At 40.2% G+C, this 22,623-nt stretch overlaps 2 protein-coding genes across 9 annotated transcripts in view; both read right to left on the minus strand.

The window, feature by feature from the left end:
• The window catches only part of LOC140529956 (guanylate-binding protein 7-like), a 433,747-nt gene that overhangs the window by 356,960 nt on the left and 54,164 nt on the right, over positions 1–22,623 (minus strand). The gene's annotated exons all lie outside the window — the stretch shown is intronic.
• Positions 1,362–21,555, minus strand: LOC140529954 (guanylate-binding protein 2-like). 3 transcript variants are annotated; one of them, XM_072649003.1, is made up of 11 exons: positions 21,383–21,555; positions 10,783–10,991; positions 8,830–8,957; positions 8,530–8,639; positions 7,973–8,169; positions 7,215–7,457; positions 6,133–6,455; positions 5,393–5,605; positions 5,094–5,196; positions 4,602–4,795; positions 1,362–1,863 (listed from the first exon to the last, which is right to left on the minus strand). In XM_072649003.1, exons 2-11 carry the CDS (start codon positions 10,970–10,972, stop codon positions 1,738–1,740), a joined length of 1,827 nt encoding a protein of 608 aa, XP_072505104.1. In that variant the 5' UTR covers positions 10,973–10,991; positions 21,383–21,555; the 3' UTR covers positions 1,362–1,737. The 3 variants fall into 3 exon arrangements, with proteins under 3 accessions (XP_072505104.1, XP_072505105.1, XP_072505107.1); XM_072649004.1 differs by having other exon boundaries at positions 10,783–11,011; XM_072649006.1 differs by having other exon boundaries at positions 6,175–6,455; positions 21,383–21,553.

The following is a 22,623-nucleotide window of genomic DNA, read 5'->3' on the forward strand; positions in this document are numbered from 1 at the left end:
CTAACTCCCTGAGTCTAGAATTGGAGGTTAAAGCAGATGTGTGGGTACAGTGTTTGAGAAATGAGGAAGGTGCCTAAATATTCCCCTGATGTGAGGGCTTCAACAGAAGTATTTTCTATTGCCAACCTCAAAAGCTACCTAAACATTCTTTATACCTTCCAGGATAAATAAAGAGCCCAGCGTGTCACATTGCAAATTCTTCAGGTAGATGACCTAGGTCACTCCACTAGGTCAGTGGAGTGTCCCTGACTGCTGGCATTAAAGGGTTAACACATCAACACTTTTTATCTGCTACCATTTACCCTCATCTTTCTGAGGTCACATCTGGTGTCAGGCACTCGCTAGCTATGAGACTCTGGTCAACTCACTTCACCCTCTTTCCCTCATTTTCTTCATCTGTAAAATGAGATGGAGAAGGAGATGGCAAACCACTATAATATTTTTCCCAAGAAAACCCCAAATGGGGCTTCTGAAGAGTCCAATATGACTGAGATGAGTGAACAACAGCAAAATCTTCTTGAATATGCACATATTTACATACATTTTTATGTATGTATGCATGCGAATATGTGTAAATGTATATCTATATATATATAATTTATACATTCCCATTCCCATTTATATTTATATTTTCCTATTCTATAACACAGACTCTCTGAAATATGAGGGACATCAAAAGCCATGTTGTTGAACCCTCTCATTTTACACATGAGAAAAGTGAGGTCTAGGGAAGTAATATGACTTGCCTCAGGTCACTCAAATAGCATCAAATGTAGAGTTTTTTGGTTTTTTAAAATTTAATGTATGTGCATATATGCATATTTATGCATTTAAAAGCATTAATCTGAGGAGTCTCTAGGTTTTTACCACATTGTCAAAGGGATCCATGACATACAAAATGTTAAGAATCACTGAGGTAGGAGAGAAATAGCCTTCTCTTAATTGCTGGGAGTACTAACAAGGGGCTCAAGAAGAATAAAAGAGCTTCTATTTGTGCACATTGTGATAGTTTCCCTCAAAGAAGGATGAGTAAGTGAATCCAGACCATACTGGACACAGGAAGAGCACTCTGCCAGCTCTTCCTATGTCCATTTTATGGTAGAAGGAAGTTTGATGAGTGAGTAGGAGACTGCCTCTTGGCCCCCCTCCTCTCTTCATTCCCATCAATGGGTGAAGTGAGATCCACAGGACTGGAGGAGGTGGGAATGATTGTGCCAGGATGGGGCCAGAGAGAGAGAGTGTCTGGGTCTGGGCTCATCCTCCCACACCACAACCAACATCACAATGAGAGTCTTCATTCTGTCACCTTGAAATGACCCTTCTCCCACTCATTTGGGGACCAAATTTTTCACAAATGACCATTATTCATAAGAAATTGTTTTATTTCTGAATATAGTTCTACATGGGATATGCATATAAATACCAAGAGCCCTACTTTATTCATGAAAAATGGAGAAAAATTGATTGAGACAGTTTAAATTAGAATCAAATACAAAAGAATAGTCACATGCTTTTTCCCTATTTTGAAGTCATCTTTAGGTCTTTAGGGAAAATCAGTAGGTTTTTAAATGTGGTACTGGTTACAACTGGACAGAAAACTAAGTAAATCATAACTTCAGCTTTGTAAGCCTTGCATTTCAATAGCCCTCACACAACAAATGTTCCATAAGTCACAGGGATCCTGAACTCTTCTTCAAGTTATGTTGTGGGTGAACAAGAAGGAGAAGGCCCCAGTCTTCAGCATATGATACAGCCTCCTCCCCTTTTTCGGGATTCATTCAGTCTGTTCTCCAGAGCCTTGATTTGGTTTTTAAGCTGCTCCGATTCATTTTGGAATCCACCTTTTAGTAATTTTTCCTGTTCCTGAAGAGAAAGAAATAAAATTTGAGAAAATGGAATCAAAAGGGACCACACAGAAGTCTGAGAATACTGATCACCTGACCAAGTAAGTATATCTCCAGAGCCTCTAAATGATGTATGGAATGTTTGTCCAAGGCTAAGGACTGGAATGAAAAGGGCTGGAGGAGGGGCCAGAGTGGCAGCTTCTACCACCAGCTGCCTGGCACAGAGGGTTAGAGTAGGGTGTGAGGAGGCAGCAGAAGGCAGTCTGCTGAGAAACCAAGTCAGAACTGCACAGGCTGAGCATCCACAGTAGCATCTGGAATAGGTAATGGGAGGAGGAGCTGTTATAAAACAGAATACAGGCTACATATCAGCCCCCTGTGCCTGCCTTCTCCTTCTGGAAGAAGGGCTGGCTGTTTGTTCCAAATCCAGGGGCATTTGCCTCTCACAGTGGTTAAAAAGAAAAAGGCTATAGAAGTACAAGGGATAAAAGTAAAGTTTATCCTACAAATGAAGTCAAGCAAAAACTCCAATGCAATTAATAAGCTCTACAACATCAAATATTAACTGCCATTGACGTAGTGCTTACAGGTTTGCAAAGCCCTTTGCTCACTCCACCCCAGTGAAGTAGGTCATTAAGTGAATTGACTATTTTATAGATGAGGAAACTAAGAGATGGAGAGATTGTTAGCCTCATTCAGAGCCATGCAGTCACCATATAGTGTATGGTTGAGCTTTCAGACCCAGAGAGCAAAGGAAAAAAAAGGAATCAGCACCCGACATGAGAGTAGAGATACCAAGAGAAAAGAATGCACATAATTAGTTCGCTGAAGAAACAGAAGAGGCCCAAGGAGAGAAAAAAAGAATAAGGGAAGACAGAGAACAATCAATGAGATTACAGAGTCACACAAAACTGAAAACATCCAGGGCAGGAGGAAAAAACCTAATGAAGAGAGTTGAACAAAATGAAAAAGATAATGAACAAGACAGTGTAGAACAATCCTAGATGTTCCCCAACCAACACCAATATTGACCACAATAGGATAAAGATAATGGAAGAAATATCAAGAGGATCAAGGATTTAACTGGGATTCTAGAGGGTACTGACAAAAACGAAAATTCAACTCCATAATGAAGATATATGTGAGCAGAGAATATTTCCCAGAGTAAATCAGGACTGACAACATCTCACAAGTGGAAAGAATTCATGGGATTTCAGCATGAAGAAATTAAAAATTCCAGTCTCCAAGATGGTCCATTATCAAATTTCAGAATGATAAAGACATATATTAAATAAGAAAAAAAATTGAAATTACTTAAGCAAAAATGATGTTACACATTTCCCCAGAGTTCTTAGCTATGTCAGAAAATAATACCAACAACTATAGTTTGCTTTTTACATACATAAATACATATAATCGAGTTCAGGGAATATTTAATTTCCTGTTGTAATTATTTCCCCTTCAAGAGTAAAGTTTGTATGTTTGTATATAGGTGTAGATATAGATACTATATATAAAAATATAATATATGTAAAATACATACGCTCACATGCACGCACACATTTACATACATATATACATATAAATCCACACACACATACATATATATACACACACACACATACACACACACATGCATACACAGACACTTTAATTTTGACAGGAAATAATTGCAGTAGAAAATTATGTATACACTTATCTACATAAACTCTATATATGTTATATACTTATGAACAATGTGGTGTGTATATATTCTATATAGTTTATAAAGTATGTGTGTATGTATTATGTGTGTATGTACTTTGATCTTGAAGGGAAATAATTGTAGTTGAAAATTAAATATTCCTTGAATTTGGTCATTTTACCTGGATATAGAAAAAGGCATTCAAAACCCAAAGTGACCTCAAAGAATTTCTTTATCAAAAGCCTAAAATTAAGTAGATCTGGGGAGAGTCTGGTCCAGGGAAACCAAAGATGGTCTAGGGAGAGTTCCTGGTGCATAAAGCAATCATTTCTCCACAAAAATAATAGGATACTTTAACCATGTCATTAGATATGCTGTGAATTAGGGTATTTGATCTTTTGTAAGAGAAATAGAAACAATTTAAGATGAGATAAAAAGTGTGTTACAATTTTTAAAAAATGTTAAGCAAAATGAAAATAAGCTTGTTGATAAAAATATTATTTAAAAATGATGAAGTTAAAAAGGGGAGGTAAGGAAAGGAATTGGCAATTCTGAAATAAAAATGTTTATTTCTAACAAAAATGGAGTGATGACCAAATAGTAGGAAAGACTGAAACAGTAGCATATGGAATCTAAATTTAATTTATTTCATTACTTGATCAACCTGGAAGAGGTAAGGATCAGCCACAGGGCAAGAGAGAAGCACATGATGGGTGTAAGTAGGTACATTACCAATTATGATTTACTCAAGGCAATCAGGGTGAAGGATGCTATTAATCAGAGAAGCTTGTTTTGAAAAGATCGTGTGGCAAGAGTGAGCAGTTGCCAGTAGACACTTCACATACTCCACTAGGGTCTTTGTCAAGAAAAGTTAAGGAAGGTACCCAGCATGTTGGCTGACTCCTCTATGAAGGATTTATATGAGACCTTTGTCAGGAGTAGACTCATGACAGGGAATGGCTTTGATTATCTCTGAAGTCCCTTCATGCTCCAAAGTCCTTTGCATCTTTTTTTATACAGTATTTTAAAGATTAGAAACCACTTCGTAGGGATGAAGGCCTGGATTTACATACCTGGAGTTTCAGAGCTAGGTTATTCTTCTGTTCTTCTATTAACTGTTTCCGTTCTGTTTCCATCTTTTCAGTCAATTGGTTTATATGCTCCTTGTAGCTTCTTTCATTCTGCTCCATCATCTGCTGGGTCTTCTTTTGCATTTCCTCCAACTGTTTTGCAGCAGCCTCTGCAGCCTGAGTTTTCACACGCTCCACTGAGGATAATGAAAAATTGGAGAAAATTACAGAGGTGAAGGTTCACTGGTTCCCGGTGCAGCATTCTGCCCTGGTTTGTTATCTCAATTTAAAAGACTGAACTTCTCGGTGTTGATCAAAAACATTCTCCAACATGTGATCTAGTAACCAACAAACAAGTGTACCTACATGCCTATAGACAGAGGAGGTGTTGGTAACAAGAAAGAACTCTTTCCGCATATTAATGGCCAAGTCATGTTAAAGTTATCTGTTGAGGGTTTGCCAGATGATATAGGACCATATTCATGGATTTCTCACCTTCAATATCCCTTTCCTTTGCTGAGAGTGACTGGTCTGCCTGCAGGATTGCATCAGCTATATCTTCCTTGGACTTCAAGTATTCTTGCAGAGTCTCCTCAGCCTGGCAAAGGGAAAACAATGAATTAGCAAAAGGAAATAAAGCTGTTGGGGTAAAAGGTTGGCTGTTCACAGGACACTGGCCTTGTCAGTGGAACATTCAGTTTAGCATTACTTTCATTCACGTCAAGGCTTGGTAATGACTCCCAAAGTTCCCTCCCCACCTCCTCCCTGAATCTATTGCTAATGGGAGGGTTCACCTGTATCCCCTTCCTGGGCTGCTGGTAGTATTTCTGTTTCAACTCCTTGGTCTTCTGCAGAAAGAGACCATAGCCCCCTGGTTTAGAGAAGTCCCCATTTTTCACTGCTTCCTCCAGAGGACTGAAAATATCCTGAAGCAAAGATCTGCACTGTTTTGTTGACTCGTCCTGGTTTTGCTGACAAAAGGCATCACGCTTGGCTTCTAGCTGCCTCTTTAAGCAATATAAAGGAAACGAGGGGTAAAAGGTACAATTGGTAGAATATATCAGAAGCTTACCAGAATTTCTAGAGATGAATTCTCCAAAAAACCCTTGCCCCCTCCCACCTATGTATCTAAGCAGCACCATGCCCTGATTCTAGAATTAATTTTACAGGTTCTCCTGATGTATCTGTCCTAAGAGATCTTAAAGATGATATGAAGAGGACAAATCACTATGGACAGTATGTAATTTCCTAAAGCCCCTTTCCCTTACTATCTTTACCTTGGATCACAATCCTCAATTCTTCAAACTCTTTCATGTGTACTTTTCAATGTCTCAAAATTAATGATATGTGTATTGCAATATCATAGTCAACCATCGCCTTTTAGAAAACATTTGCCATGTGATTTTTTACTTAAAGGAGGTTGCAAATGAACTTTCAGGATCACATGACTGACTGAAGATTATGACCTTAGACTCTAGTAAGCTGTTGTTCTCAGGAAGAGCCTCCTTTTTCTTTCCAGACCTTCCCTCCTTACTGTAGACCCTTCCTTTCCCATGAATAGGAGTAGCCAAAGTACCGCCAATTCCTTTTGGAATTTCTGGTCCACATCTTTGAAAGAATCCTTGATGAAGACTGCAATGGCTTCACTCTCACAGGTGGCATGTATATCCAACAACTCCCGAAGGGTTTCTGTAGGGAACTGGACCCTTTTTATCATTATCACTTCATAGTGTGTCAGGGCCCGCTGAACTGCAGCTGAGTTCTCTATTTGAGCCAGTGCCAGGACTGCATTTTCCATACAAGGCATTTCTCCACTGGTGATGGCCTCAACATAGGTCAGAATGAGATTTTCTAGACCTATAGAGAAAAGAAAAATGGAAGAGGTCAGAACCATCAGGAGAATAGTCAGAACCTGTCATGCCAAGTAATGGGTATGTACACTTGACTTTTCATTGCATATTAATTCATTTATATCTTAATTCTTGTACTATTGGGAAAGTCTTGGACATAGAGTCTTGAAAGTTTTCAAATCAACCCTTTCATACTCTAATATTTTATGATTCTGTGAAACTTCCAGGAAATTTTTTAATATGGGAGCAAGATGTGTCCTATATGGTAATAATGAGAAGCGATGGATAGAATAGAAAAAGGTACAGCCTCTCTCCTAAACAGGGTAGCTCTGGGCATTCTCTAGATAACTCCATTTGTCTCCCCTCTTTTGGACATGGTCAGAATGTATCATGGTAAATGATAGGATAAGCATTTCATTGTCTTAACTATTACACCATTGGTGGAGGATTGGGTATAGTTAAAAGAAGCGTAACTTTTCAGGTTAGCCTTTTCTAGCTCTAACTTTTTATTATATTTTAAGGAAGTTATTTAGCCTTTTAGAGATTTTCTGACAGAGGAGGAGCAAGGAGAGCCCATGATGAGAGACTATGTAAATGAGAGACTATGGACAGGAAACCAGAAAGGTTTTTTGTTATCAAGTCCAGCAGATTATATCTTTATGAGGGGCTGTCCTGGGAGGGTGCTCCCTTCTGCTTTCCTCTTCAGTACTCTTAAAAACAGCCAAAGAAAAGTACTGGAAGTGAATAGGAGGGACAAAAGACTCACGGGGCCCATTGACTTTGATGCCTCCCTGGAGAGTTTTCACATTGGAATGCTGGAAGATATAGAAGCAGAAACTTTCAACTTGTTCCACAAATTCAGGTTCCAATTCGCTGTCATGAAGTTTCTCGAGCTGAGAAAGCTTCTTTCGGTGTGTTGGTAGATCAAAGATAAAGCATTTCTTCTTGGGGAAGAACTGGCGGATACACTGACGAGGTAGGTTGAACATTTTAACTTCCTCTGGTTTGCCTGAGAGAAGAGGAGGAGTCTTGTAACAGACAATAGAGCCTGGACTTCAGAGAAGCTCTGTAAAGTGATGCCCCTTTCGGGAACCTATCTTTGGTTCAATATAAGTTTATTAGTACTAGGTCTTTGCATGTTGACTTCCCCATTAAATTATGGGCTTCTTGAAGGCAGGGACTGTTCTCCCACACACCCTTCTTTGTACATCCAATGTTTAGCACTGTAGTTGGCACAATATAGATAGCTAATAAAAGCTAGCTGATGGTAATGATGATGATGATGATGATGAAAAAAGACAAAGGACTTGTTCCTAAGATAGAAGAGGGGTTCAGTTTTTCACTGAAGGCAACACTCTGGATTAGGCCAAAAAGGAATAACTTTCCTTGTCTTCAAATAGGCAGGGAACCATAACTAGAGAAATCTGTATTCAGAATATAAAATAAATTTGGGAGATGGTTCCTCTCCCTGCTTTCTCCTCCCCTTATTCCCCATATCACTGCCCAACTCTCAGGCCCTAGAACCTTTCTTAGGCTTCAGTGCGATCTCCAGGTACTCATCAGAGGTGATGGGTTCCCCATTAATTTCCAGCTCCAAGGTGAAATCGCGCACAGTCCACACAAAATCTGGAAAGAATGTCACAAAGTCTGAGGAGTTTTCTACTCCATCAGTGTTGGGGGTAGATTTGCTCTTGATGCGCTCTGACAACTCAGTCACATAGCTGGGAAATTAATTAAGGAAATATGGCAGAAGAAAGTGTCAGCTCTTGTTCCACAATTCCTTCACTTCTCTGAAAACTTTTACTTCCCCTTGGCCCTGAGCCAGCTGATTACTTTTTCATCATGAAACATGAGTAATTTCTCTGAAACTTGTGATATGTATATATGTGTGTGAAAACCTGTGATATGTGAATATGTGTATATATGTGTGTATGTATATGCACACAACACATATACACTCTTATACCTGCCATTAGAACATGAGGAACAGAACATGGGCTTCAGAGAGATACTGGGGGAAGTAGTGGCCCCCCTCTTCCCTTCCTCAACTGTCCTCTTCTCCCAAGTCCCAGAAAGGATACTTCACCTGGTCCATGGCCTGCTGGTTGATGGTTCCCATGCTGTTATAGACAAAGGTGCTGCTCAGTAGCACAGCCAGGGCAAAGATCCACGTGTCATTCTTGTTGTCACCCTAGGAATCAGAACACATTTCCTGACCTTATTGCATGAAACTTTTCTGCTCCCATGACTGCTCCTACAACAGCATACCTGTATACTAGATGACAATTCAACTCCCTGGGGTTTTTTCAGGTCTAAAAGTTATAATAGTCATGGTATGCTCTCTTTCATAATCAGACATGAACAGTGTCCTCCATTCTTACCTTCTCCACATCACCCAGGCCCTCTGTGTCCAGGAGAACAAGAATGTGATTTGGTTTCTTGGGATGAGGAACACACCACATCCAGATGCCCTTGGTGTGAGACTGCACTGTGGAGCCAAGGGAGAAGCCTGCACAAGAGTTTGGAGAGATGAGCATGGAACAATCTGGGGACTCATATTTAGTGAGTGTCTTGGAAATAGTATAGCTGTTTAATGTTAATCCTTCACTGCAAGAAAATTGGCTATTTTCCCATAGTGAAGAGGAGAGGAAATGACATAAAACAGAATCTGTATTTTAGGTCTAATTTTTAAATTACCACCAGAGAGATACAGAATGCCTGATCATTGCAAGTAGGAACATTTTCTTATATTTCAGAGACCAGTAGAGATACCTAGGAAGTTTTCCCTTATTGACTTCCTCTTCATTCATTCATTATTCGCTATTCATCCATTTATCCATCCATCCATCCATTCATTCATCTATCCATCCATCTATCATTCATTTCATTTATTTATTTACTTTGTGCAAGGCACTGCCCTAGAAGCTATGGGTGGTATTGTGATAAACAGGATATGGTCTCTTCTTTCAGTAACTTCTGTCTTCTTAGAAGATATAAGATATACATAGAAAACTGTGCTTAAAAAACAAATATGTCTTAGGCAAGCATAAAATATGAATAGGAATTCGGGGAGGGACATTTCGTTTCTTGGCTTAAGGGCTCGGGATGTCTTCATAGAGAAAGAGGCACACCTAAACTGGGCTTTGCAGATTAAGTAGCATTTTAACCTGTGGAAATATGACCAAGAGGAATAGGAAATCTTGTCAGTGAAGACATAGAAGCAGGTTATGGTTCAACCAGTTTAGGAATTAGTCCTTTCTCCAGTTTGCCTGAATTCTAGCATATGTGAATGGGAATAATGTAAAAGATGTCTGGAAACATAGAAGGGAGTCCATGAGTTACTGGATCTTTGACTTAGAGTCAGAAGAGGCTTTTGATGTCCTCTTAATTTCCCTCTTTCATTTTGCAGATGAAGTCAGAGAGACAAAATGTTGTCTCCAATTTACTTAGTGAATATGAGAATTGGGTCCTATGCCCAGATTCTTTGACTGCCTTTGGTTTTCCCTGATTACCACATAGCTTTTGTCATAAAATTTATTAGAATGCTCACATAAAATCATCATCACAGTTATCCGATTCCCAAAGGGCATCTTGAGTTTTCTTCTAAGGTAAAACTAAGTCAGTGTGGCATAAATCAGAAGGTATAAGGGCCCCATTCGGGAAGACCTGGGTTCAAATCTCAACTCTAATACGTGCTTGCTCTGTGATTATTGGCAAGGATCTTATGACTCAGTTTCTTCATCTGTAAAATGTTGATAAGACCAGTAGTACCGACCTCATAGGCTTGTTATCAGATTCTAAAGGAATATGGTATGTAAAATGCTTTGTAAATTTTAAAGTGGTGTATATATGGATATGTAAATAAATATTCATACATGGAAGTTGCATATTTGTACATAAGACATGTAATGGGTACATGTATTCTATCATAGGCTCTATGTTACACAAATATTACATAATGTACATATTATACCACATATATGCACATCAATGCACAATTGTACAATTTATTACATCATTTACACAGTGTATACAGCACATATAACTTATACATGTGCACTTTATTAAATATGTACTTATTATGCATGTAAAACAAATACACAACATACATCCATGTTTATATGTCAGGTATTGTTAAGGCAAAGTGAAGAAACCTCCCTTTGGTCTTCCAGATTGCCCTAAGGCATCTAAGGCAGAGGTCAGAATGAGACCTTGACTTTCCAGATCTATCCCTCCTTGTTGAAGAGAAGTCACCAAAATGAAAAACATATATGTTAAATGTGCTAAAGTGCTAACCCATGCATACATATGATTACTTTACTGATTTCACATACCTGATTTTTTCCCTGCCAGCTTATTCATCAGGTAGGACTTGCCAGTGCGATACAGGCCGACAATAGCCACCACCACCACTGGTTCGGTTATTGAAGAAAGAATCTCCAGTGATTTCTGGTTCACTATCAGTTCTCCTTTGTCATTCTCAATTAGACACACTGGGGCTGGCATCAGGACATCAGAGGCCATGTTGAAAGTGGTTAGTTACCTGCAAATAAAAGTCTGGCACTGTGATGCCCAAATTTTATTTGTAAATATGGAGCCAGGATGAAGCACTCATAGGACTGTTCTCCTGCCATCATTTGTGACTCCCCTTATCTGTGATAGGAACCTTTTGTTTCCTTTAAGATCCAGAAACTTTTCTTTTATTATTATTATTATTAATTTATTTAAGTTTTCTACAATCATTTTTCATATATCTTAGATTTTTTCCCATTCCCTCCTCCTTTTCCCCCCTCCTTTCCCCATCCTTCCCCAGGATGTCATGTCTCATCTAACTTCTACACATACATTCTTATTAAATACATTTTCACTGTAGTCATGTTGCTTAGAAGAATCAAAACGAATAGGAGAAACCATGAAAACAAAACAAAACAAAACATAACACAAGGGAAAATGGTCTGCTTCATTCTGTGATCCATTTCCACAGTTCTTTCTCTGGATGTAGAAAGGATTTTGCCTCAAGAGTCCATTGGGAATTTTTTAGATCTTTGCATTGCTTTGAAGGGCTAAGTCTACCAGAAAAATTCCTTGCACACTATAGTTGTTGCTGCATACAAAGATCTCCTGGCTCTGCTCCTTTTACTCAGCATCAGATCATATAAGTCCTCTCAGGCCTCTCTGAAGACTTCCTGTTCATCATTTCTTATAGCACAATAGTATTCCATTACAGTTATATACTACAATTTGTTCAGCCATTCCCCAATTAATGGGCATCCCCTCAATTTCCAGTCCTTAGCCACAACAAAAAGAGTTGCCATAAAGATTTTTGTACATGTGGGACCCTTTCTCATTTTTATGATCCCTTGGGGATACAGTCCTAGAAGTGATACTGCAGAAGGCATTCACATTTTTGTAGAACTTCTGGTAGAGTTCCAAATTGCTCTCCAGAATGGTTGGATCAACTCACAACTCCACCAACAATGAATCGGTGCTTCAACTCTCCCACATCTTCTCCAGCATTTATCTTCTTCTTGTTTTGTCATGTTGACCAGTCTGATAGGTGTGATATGGTACCTAGAGTTGTTTTGATTTGCATCTCTCTAATCAATTGTGATTTAGAGCATTTTTTTCTTATGACTATAGATGGCTTTAATTTCTTCCTCTACAAACTGCCTGTTCATATCCTATGACCATTATCAATTGGGGAATGACTTGTATGCTTGTACATTTGTTTCAATTCTCTATATATTTTAGAAATGAGGTCTTTATCATGGACATTAGTTACAAAAATTCTTTCCCAGTTTTCTACTTCCTCTCATCTTGGTTGCATTGGGTTGGTTTGTGCAAAACCTTTCCAGTTTCATGTAATCAAAATTATCCATTTTGCAATTCATAATGTTCTTTATCTCTTCTTTGGCCAAAAATTTCTCCATTTTTCATAAATCTGACAAATACACTATTTCTTTCTCCCCTAATGTGTTCATAGTATCATTCTTTATATGTAGATCGTGTATCCATTTGAACTTTATTCTCGTGTTTGGTATCAGGCATTGGTCTGTGCCCAGTTTCTACTACACTGCTGTGCATTTTTCTCAGCAATTTTTGTGAAACAGTGAGTTCTTATCCCAGAAGCTGGGGTCCTTGGGTTTATCAGACAGCAGATGGCAATATTCATTTACTACTGTGTCTTGAGTACCTAACCTATTCCACTGGTCTACCCCTCTGTTTCTTTGCCAGTATCAAGTGGTTTTGATAATTACTGCTTTATAATACAATTTGAGATATGGTAGGGCTAGGCCACTTTCTCTACCATTTCTTTTCACTAGTTCCCTTGATATTCTGGACCTTTTGTTCTTCCAGATGAATTCTGATATTATTTTTTCTAGCCCTAGAAAATAATTGTCTAATAGTTTGATTGGTACAGCACAGAGTAAGTAAATCCAGAGACTTTTCTGATCTAATCAGCTCTAATTCAATCTATAAGACAGCAACGATGTCTCTATTTGTCTCAGTTTGTGTAAATATGAAACATAGGACTGGAGAGTTCAAAAGCAGAAGGAATCTTACAACATGGATGGTCCAATCCACTGTCACAGTATGTATGAGGACAATGAGTCTCAGTGAGGGTCAATGATTTATTTAAGGTTTTGAAGGTAGTTAGTGTTATGGAAGTATAACTATTAAGGGTTCCTATTTCTCCTAAAATATTAAGAAATAATACTAGGATAGGGTCCTATCCTAAATTTCGTAGTCTCATTTGGATAGAAAACTTAATCTGTATTTGATCAGTTTCTAAGGAATAACATCCTGCACTGAAACATTTTTACTTCATTCTTACAAAAAGCCTGACCTGTTTCTCAAAGGGAGGACCCTGACTGACTCAAGGAGTAACCTAGAGTTCCTGAAATTGATAAGGACTATAATCCATCAAAGAGGCAGAATGTACTTTTATAAGTTTCATGAAGAGCAGCACCCCTTTTGTTCAGCCTTAACCATAATGATCAGTTTTATAGAAACGGCTCTTCATTGTGTGGAAGTTGTTACTATTATTCTGTTTAAGAGTATGGATTCATTCTCAAAGTAAAATGTATAAAATAAAATCCACAGAATTATAAAGAAAACATTATATTGCAGTAGAGTGCTAAAATTATTGAAGCAAAAAAAAGCTCCTGGACCCCAGGTTAAGAACTTTTGTCCAAGCTGAACTCTGAGAGTACTGTTATCTTGTTATCTTTTGCCACTGTCCTCTAATAGTTAATGAAAATAACTGGGGACACAACAGGACCCTTGCAGGGAGTCAGTGAGGAACAAAGATTTACTGGCCATATTGATTTTACATTCCTTCTTCCCTCCCTTCCCCCTTCTTTCCTCCCTCCCTCCCTCCCTTCCTTCCTTCCACAAGTGGGTGGCTGTTACACAAGTAATACTGATTGAATTGCTCTGAGAGTTACAAAGAAGTCCAAGAATTCATTGATGAAATCTAGTCCTCCTTGTCTCATATCCTAAACCTGACATCCCATCTATGAGGTATTCCTAACTTGGGGTCTTTTTTTAATCGTTTGATAATGTATTTCAAGATAATTTGTATTTTGGAAGAGTTTATGTTTTTTAATTTATGTATTTAAAACATCATTTTTAAATGGGAAGCATAGCCTTCATTAGACTGCCTAATAGGTCTTTGGCACAAAATATCTTGAGACTCCCTGAATTCTTGACTCAGTCTTTTGCTCCTTGTTTTAGATACTTCACCCTCTGTTTTCTTGCTCTGCCTTGGCTTTGCCTCTTCTCTGTCTTTCTGGTTTTTGTCTAGTGCCACCCTGTTTTTCTGATCCAGATTCTGCTGACAGTCAAGGTATCCTGTTGTCTTGACTCTGGTTAGAGCTATGAGGTGATGTCTCTTGGTGTACCATGATTCTTTACTGTAGTGAACCTTGTTTTTTCTAAGAGCATTACACTGGATTGTGGATTTTACTTTGCTTTGGGGTTTCAGGATTTTATCACTGTTTGGAAGAGTAAAATAAATGTCACAGAATTTCACAGTTGCCAGATAACCCCCTGGCCATTAAGCCCAGCTAGTACTTCAGCAAGAATCTTTCCTATAATATCACTCAGAATGATCATCTAGTTTTTGGTGGAAAATCTCCCAGGTAGGAAACCCAATGTCTCCCAAAGCAGCCCATTACATTTCAGGGTAGCTCTAATTGTTATGAAGATTTTCCTAACATCAAGTCCAATTTTGCCTCTTGACATTTCTACCCTTAATCAATCACTGGAGACCAGCCAGAGCAAATTCAATTCCTCTTCTGCTTAACAGCCCATCAAATACTTCAAAACAACTGACCCTTCTTTGCAGGCCCAACATCCTTACTTCCTGCAATTGATTCCAATGACTGGCACCAGTCATCTCACAACTCTGGTAAGTCTCCTGTGGATGGATACCCTCTAGCTTTTCCAAGTCCATCTTAAAACATGGTTGACCTAAGCCTAAACCTCCCAGAATTGAATACAAGACTCAAAATGTATCTGACCAAGGCAGGCCCAAGGAATGCCATGGTAATCCTTCATTCTCTGTTTCTTCAAGCCTGAGCTGGTATTCCTTGTCCAGTACAGCTAGACTCAACTTCTGCTATGTGATGGTCAGTTGAAGGACTTAGTAAATTTTGTCTAATTCAAAGAAGACCCAGAGGGATATCATACAGGCTGCTTTTAATTATTTTAAATATTTTGCTTGGCCCTACAGTCTGGAACTGGGAGCAGTGGGAGGAAGAAGTTATAGGACAGGCACATCTAAGTTTGGTATAAGAAGTAGTCAGCAAGCATTTATTATTCACCAACTGTGTGCCAAGCATTGTGCTGTCACTGAGACTTTAAAGAAAGGTAAAAATAGCAGTGGTAAGAAGCTATAAGACAGTCACTTCCAGGTGTGGCTATCAGAAGTTGTCAGCAAGCATTTATTATGCACCTACTATGTGCCAAGCATTGTGCTATCACTGAGACTACAAAGAATGGTAAAAATAGTCTTTGCTCACAAAGATCTCCCAGTCTGATGGGGGAAGCAACATGCAAACACCTACGTGCAAATTTTCCTTGTAGTTGTTTCTCCATCATTTCAGTCATGGCTGGGTCTTCATGACCCCATTTGGGGTTTTCATGATACTGAAAGTGGTTTGCCATTTTCTTCTCCAGCTCATTGTACAGATGAAGAAACTGAGGCAAACAAGGCTCAGTGACTTGCTGAGGGTCACGCAGCTGGTCAGTGTCTGAGACAAGATTTGAACTCAGACATATAAGGTTTTCTGACTCTAGACCTGGCATTGTATCCATCGTGCCACCTTCCGGCCCATTTGGAACTGTCCAAAAGTAGAATGGGTTGCCTTGGGTAGTACATTCCTCCTTACTAATTGTATTCAAGTTGATAGATTACCACTTATCAAGTATGTGATTGAAAAGTTTTGGTTCAAGTTTGGATTGGATTAAGTGGTTCTTAAGGTCTGTTTCAATTCTGAGATTCTGTGAAGTGTCTTCGGTGGGTTTTGTCTTTTACTTTATCCCATATTACACAATGATTTGCTACCAACTGAGATTTGAATATACATTTCTTTATATGTATACACACATATATAAAGTATACATATTTAGATATACCCATATTTCACACATACATGTTTATATGTAAGTTTAGATGAACATGTAAGGTATGCACACTTATACAGATGGTCAAGTTTTCTCTCTCTCTCTCTCTCTCTCTCTCTCTCTCTCTCTCTCTCTCCCTCTCTCTCTCTCTCTCTCTCTCTCTCTATATATATATATATATATACATATATATGTATATACATATATATATATATATATATATATATATATATATATATATATATATATATATATATATATATATATATACATAAGTCCCCAAAATATTAGCACACTTTCAAGTTACTGAAATGTGAAACTGCACCAAGACTTTTGGGATACTCTGTATTGTGGATTACGAGAGGGATAGAAACGTAAAGCAGTGTGGTATAGTAGAAAGAATGCTGGATGTGTGATCATGGACAAGTCATTAAGTTATCTGTGCTTCAGATTTCCCCTTTGTTAAATAAAGAAGTTGGACTATTAAGGATGACCTCTAGGATCTTATAAATTGGAGCTGGGAAGTTACAAAAGATGTTGATTGCTCCTTGCCTTTCACGTTTGATTACTTCCAAAGCGTTTCCTTCATCTGGCTGTCATTAGGAAAGAAGAAAAAGGTATTCTCCTTCATCTGGCAGAGGTCATTAGGTGACCTCCTGAGCACCTTCTGGGTTTGTCCAGCCTTTACCGAATGTTATTATGGGGCCCTGTAATTGACTGTTGTCTGTTTTCCTTAACCAAACCCCAAATGTTTGATCCTTTCTACTTCTCCCCTTTCTACCTGAACCCAGCTTCATAGGACCCCTGATGCCCCTTTCAATATGAAGATAATATCATCTGTTGAGTAGAGCGAGGAGCCTAAAAGACAGCAGAGAGAATAGAGGAGTGGACCAAGGAGGGGAAGGAAGTAAGAAGCTGATTACAAAAAGGCAAAGTAAAGTCAGTGACAAACTGATTGGGGATCTGGGGATCTAGCCAGATGAAGGGGCTCAAGGCATCTTTTGTTCCTGTGAGTATGGAATTTTAAAATAGAAAAGCTCTGCTTAGGATGGAAGAAGTGTTCCACTAAAGAAGATGTAAAAACAGTAACTGAATGTTGCTGATATTTCTGTAGGACACTGCATGGGATGTGCCCTTAAAGATGGTGAAGCCAGCAGAGCTCATCATTTCCTTCCCAGTGGAAGACAGTGCCATAGTGAATACAGTGCTAGACTCAGAGACAGAAAGATTTGAGTTGGAATCCCACCTCAAATAGTGACTGGCTCTGTGACCTTGGGCGTCGCTTCCCTTCTGGCCTCAGTGATCTCATCTGTAAAATGAGGGGAGGTGGGCTTGGACTCAATGACAGCTTCTTCCCAGTTCAAAATTGAGGATCCTGTAATAATATAGCCACCATTTCTGTGTGCATGTCACATCTGTGTGTGTAGTTACTAACTTACCCAGTAAGGAGCTCAACTTGGCTTTCATTTTCAGTGTGTCTTTTCCTTCTGCCCAAAGCTGGTTTTTAGGAGACTTATGAAACCCTGGAAAAGGTGAGGCCTACGTAGCACAAAGTACCTGTTGTAGAAGATGGCTGACAGAGCTTTTCAGTGAATTTTATTGGCGTTTGGAACGGGGCTGCCTGGGGGGGGGTTAGGAATGTGTTGTATATGTTGAGAGTTAAAAAAAGAGGCATAATTGAGATAAGTTGTCATCACATCCTGGAATCTTAGGTTTGGAGTGAGAAGGGCCTTAGATTTGTCCAACCCTTTCATTTCATAGATAATTAAATGAGGCCCAGACATGGGAAGTGATTCTCCAGAGGCACATAGGTGATGGATGACAGAGGCATGATTTAAATTCAGGGCTTCTGACTCAAAAGCTGCTTGTCATGGTCAGGAGGTAAGCCCAGGTGTGTGTTTGTTTTTTGGTGGGGGAGAGGTGAAAGGGAAGGTAGGAACTAGACCTGTGATTTCCTTGATGTGAGAACTCTCAACAGAGAATCTCCCTCTCTTGGTGCAGACAGGAACCCTCTCCAGAACTCATAGTCTTAAAGAGCTTTCTGGGACACTCAGGGCTTAAGAGGTCTAACAGTATGTGTCAGGTAGGACCTGAACCCAGGTCTCCCTGGCTCTGAGGCAGCTCCATCTCCTTTCTGTACTTCTGCGTGCTGCTATGATCCTTGCTCAGTTTGGAGCTCCTGTGGTCAAAATGTCATTTTGTTTTCATCTGTACCTTTCTCTGATTACATGCCTTATATTGTCTATCCCACAGAAATCCTCATTTGTAGTAGCTTGTAGCCTTGTCCATATCTGCCTCATGGTTCCTTATTACCCTGCAGATGATGCTTAACTCCCATTCTTCCAAAACTTGTACTGTCCCTTGATTTGTAGTCAGTTAAAAATCATTAGAAAAATCTTGGTGTTAAAAGCATTATTCTTTCAGGGAGGACCGTGAAATAACAAAAAGAATTTTGCTTTTTCCCTGAAGCCATACAAACCATGCTCCTTTTCCTGTTCCTTTCAAGACCAGCTCAATGTCCACAGACATCATCTCTCCAAGACACATTTGCCTAGTGATCACTAGGTGTCTTTCATCTACTCGGTTTTTCCTGTGTGCCTCTTTAGGTCAAACCTCTGAGTGATTTTAAGTCTCTTTCTGGTGGCCCTACAGTTGTGAGGGGTTGAGGCAAACTGCAGGGGGTCCCTCTTCCATTTAGAACAGGAATGCACTTTTGTGTGTCTGGACTCCTGGTAACAGTCTGATGAAGTTTATGGACCCTTGCTCAGATAATGCTTTCAAATGTGCAAAATAAAATACAGATGTTACAAAAGAAGCCGATTCTATGAGATACAGTTATCAAAATATTTTCCCCTTTGTGGTTCACAGGGTCCTCTGAGCTCCCTTGCAGGGAGTGATGGACCCCAGGTGAAGAAGCCGGGATTCAGCCTCTGTGCTGGGCATCCTCTAGGACCCCTTTAGTGAGCCTAGATCTGCTTTTATTCCTCAATGTTAGTAATTAGAAGGTTGCTCTTTTTGACTTATTTAATACTTTGTGCCAGGCACTGAGCTCAGAGCTTTCTGAATCTCATTTGGTCTTTACAGCAACTCTGAGAGGGAGGTGTTGTTAGCTTCACTTTATGGGGGAGGAAATTGAGGCAGGTAGAGGGTCAGTGACTGCCCCAGGATCCCATAGTTAGTGAATGTTTGGAGCTACACTTGAATTCAGGTCTCTCTGACTCTATGTCCAGGGCCCCTTGCCCTGTGGCACCCCCTAGGGTCCTTATGTAGATTCTCTCCCTCTCTGCTCCTGTTGGTTAATTCCTGACTGGGAGGGAATGCTCTGACTCTGACATCTGAGTTGCCCTGTAGTGCTCTCTAGTGACAAAGAAGAGACAGCACTATTGGAGGAAAGAAAACCCCAAGTCTTGTTTTGGGTTTGAGCTTTGCCACCTACTTCCCACTGTGACTTTCCGCAAAGATCTGAAACTTCTTAGTTCTCACTTTCCCTGTGTGTAAAATGAGGATGATGCCTAATTTCTTCATTTGTCGGAGTGATTTTTGGGGGCTCAAATTAAATAATATTTTTGAGAACGATAATTAGCATTTCTACAGGGCTTTAACGCATGCAAATAGTTTTAATGTATTATGTTACTGCATCCTCACAATGATGCTTCCACAACACCCATTTTACAGATGAGTAAATCGAGGATGAGAAGGATCCTGTAGCTAGTAAGGGGTTCAGCAGGAGGGCTCAAACTAATGTCTTCTGACTCCAAGTCCATTATTCTCTGGACTGTGAGACCCTGCTGCCTCCACAACATAAGCCACACAAATTTTAAAGTACAGTTAGCAGTACTTTGTTAATGTTCTTGGTTCAATTGTCTCATCCTCTTCCCTTTCTGTTCCGAAAAGCAGTTAGGTGGTGCAATGGAGAGAGAGTGCTGGGTCTGGAAGTCAGGAAGACCTGAGGTCAAATGGAGCCTCAGACATTTATCCTGGGAAAATTCTTTCACCTCTGTTTGCCTTAGTTTCCCCATCTATAAAAATGGGCACAGTAATATCACCTCCCAGGGTGGCTGTGAGGAAAAACTAAGTAATTTTAAAGTGTTTTACAAACTCTGAAGTGCTATAGGAATGCTAACACTTTTATAGACACGCTAGTTCTTATTCCCCAAAATAAAGCATGAGATGTCCCAGTGTTAAGTTCTCTGACTAGAATAATCTAAAGCAGTTTCCTCCTGGACAGCCTTGGGAGAGTTGCACTGGGTTTGGGCCACATTTTCCTGCCACAACTTCTCTAGCCTCTCCTCACCAGATAAGGCCTCTCTACTGTTCAAAGATCTTTTTGTGTCTGCATCTCTTAGGGCAGTGCTGGCACACAGTAGGTGCTTAGTAAATACTGATGACTTTTTGACTAAGAGAACAAGAGTTCTTAACGTTTTTGTGTCCTGGACCCGTTGGACACTGGGGACGCCTATGGATCCTTTCACATAATGTTTTCTATTGTGCAAAATAGAATGGGATTTGAAAGGAAACTAATTCTATTGAAATAAAAATGAAATTTTTCCCATCCAAGATCACAGACCCCCTAAAAACTCTCGGTGAACCCCGTGGGTGCCTATAGACCCGAAGTTAAGAACCTCTCTGGTTAGAACCCTAAAGTTCAAGGCTATAGGAACGATGTGAATAGGTGAGAGTGCGCACGAAAATGAGATGGGAGGGAGGAAAGATCCCTTTGATCACCATGGTTGTAATAAAGCAGGGGAGAGGAGCAGAGATCAGAAACAGTCCGTCAGAGAGGAGCTAGTGAGCGCTCAGCCCGCAGAGGGCACTCCTTCAGGACTTAAACTTGGCTCATCCCTAATGTTCTCCATTAGAGTGTTCAGCCTTTTCGTGGTGCTGGTCATTTTCCCGGAATCTCTGACACCCCTTAATCAGCCCACGTTTGTCATGCAGCCCACCTGGATGAGAGCTGGGGATACAGAGATCAGGGAAAACAGCCCGCCCTGGCGCACCTTGCAGCTTAGCAGAGGTTTGCGGAGAAGATAACACAGAAGCGGAGACTTTGGACAGCAGGCAGTGGCCCCTAGGAGGGCAGCCAAGGTGTCCTGCACGAGGTGATGCTCCAGCCTCGCCCGGCAGGAGGCTGGGGAGTCCTCTGCCCGCCGGACGTGAGAGAGGACACTCCAGCTACAGAGCCAAGCAGCGCAAAGGGACCGAATGGAGCGACAATGGGGCTGCCTGCTCCGCGGCTCTCAAACGGAATAAAGGGGCACTAGAACAAAGCCCCCATGGAAGAGGAAAGACAGGACAAATCCTTACCTGTCCCGCTGAGTCTGAGGGAGGAACTTCTATTTTCTCTGTTCTCGTTTTCCTCCTCTGCTTCGTGACTGTCGGTTTTTATTCTGATGCCTCAGCTTCTGAGCCTTGGGAGTTTCTGGGCTTTCACAATAGTTAAAGATTTAAAAAAAGTGACAGTCCAAAAGGGAAGCAAACAAGAAGTGAAAGAGAAAGAAAAGAGCTTTCCCTCTGAGTCACTCAGTGACCTGAGAAGCTGTAAATGGACTTGGGGGTGGGTAGGTGTGGTGGGAGGTGGTGGGAGTCGGGAGGGGAATGCTGAGGGCAGACTCTTTAATGTCAGTGTTTCTCTGTAAAATTTCTATGCAAAATTCTCTTACAAGGTTTTGGGAAAGGCAGACAACAGAAGCTAGTCTAAAACAAATTTACACATAGCCTTGACAGGTGCTTTTCAGGATTTATGTTGTTTTGGACTTAATTTCCAACCAAAGACAACAAAAATGATGAATGTTGCCCACTTTTACCATCTGAATTGGATCTCTGACTCTCTTACTCATTTCTGGAACCAAAAAACATCACTGCACTATCAAAGGATAGTTTAGTGTCTACTCTTAAAATTTTGAGTTTTAAGGGACATTTTTGACTGGGTTGTTTCCTGGCACTTTGAATCAGGGTAAGTCAAGAGCTGTGATTTCTGGCCTAACAACATTGGGGTTGAAGTTGAGGAGAGGAGGAGCACTGCACCTAAGAAGGGAAAGTCTAGTCTGAGTGATAGGTTAAGGGAAGAGAACTGATGGCCTGGAAGGCAGGTGTCTGGTCAATTGAGGATGAGGAGGAAGAGGATGGAGGGCTTAAGATGTGAGCAGAGGAGAGGGCCTTCAATTGAGGGGGTAGGAGGGTTCAGTCTAGCTCAGGAAGGGGCATGGTTTGATGGTGGTGGGAAGGGATAATGTGACCTGAGAACTGAACCTTGATTGTGTGAGCCATGAAAAAATCAAATTGGGAAACTAACAAAGCAGAAGGGACTACTGGGGAATGTATTTTAGAGAACATAAGCCATGAAAGATGGTTTGAAAGGATGAGAGGTGGAAAACTTGAGCAGTATTGGAGAGTCTTCCCTGAGAATAAGGCAGAGTAAAAGGGGGCTGGAGATCACAGCCTGGTGAAAATTTAAAGGGATCTCAGAAGGCATTTGAGGCAGCCAGGTGGCCTAGAGGACAGAGAGACTCGGAATGCTACTGCCTCCAAAAAACTAAAGGTCCTGA

This window comes from Notamacropus eugenii, chromosome 2 (assembly GCF_028372415.1).
Source record: "Notamacropus eugenii isolate mMacEug1 chromosome 2, mMacEug1.pri_v2, whole genome shotgun sequence".
In the NCBI taxonomy this organism is placed as follows: domain Eukaryota; kingdom Metazoa; phylum Chordata; class Mammalia; order Diprotodontia; family Macropodidae; genus Notamacropus; species Notamacropus eugenii.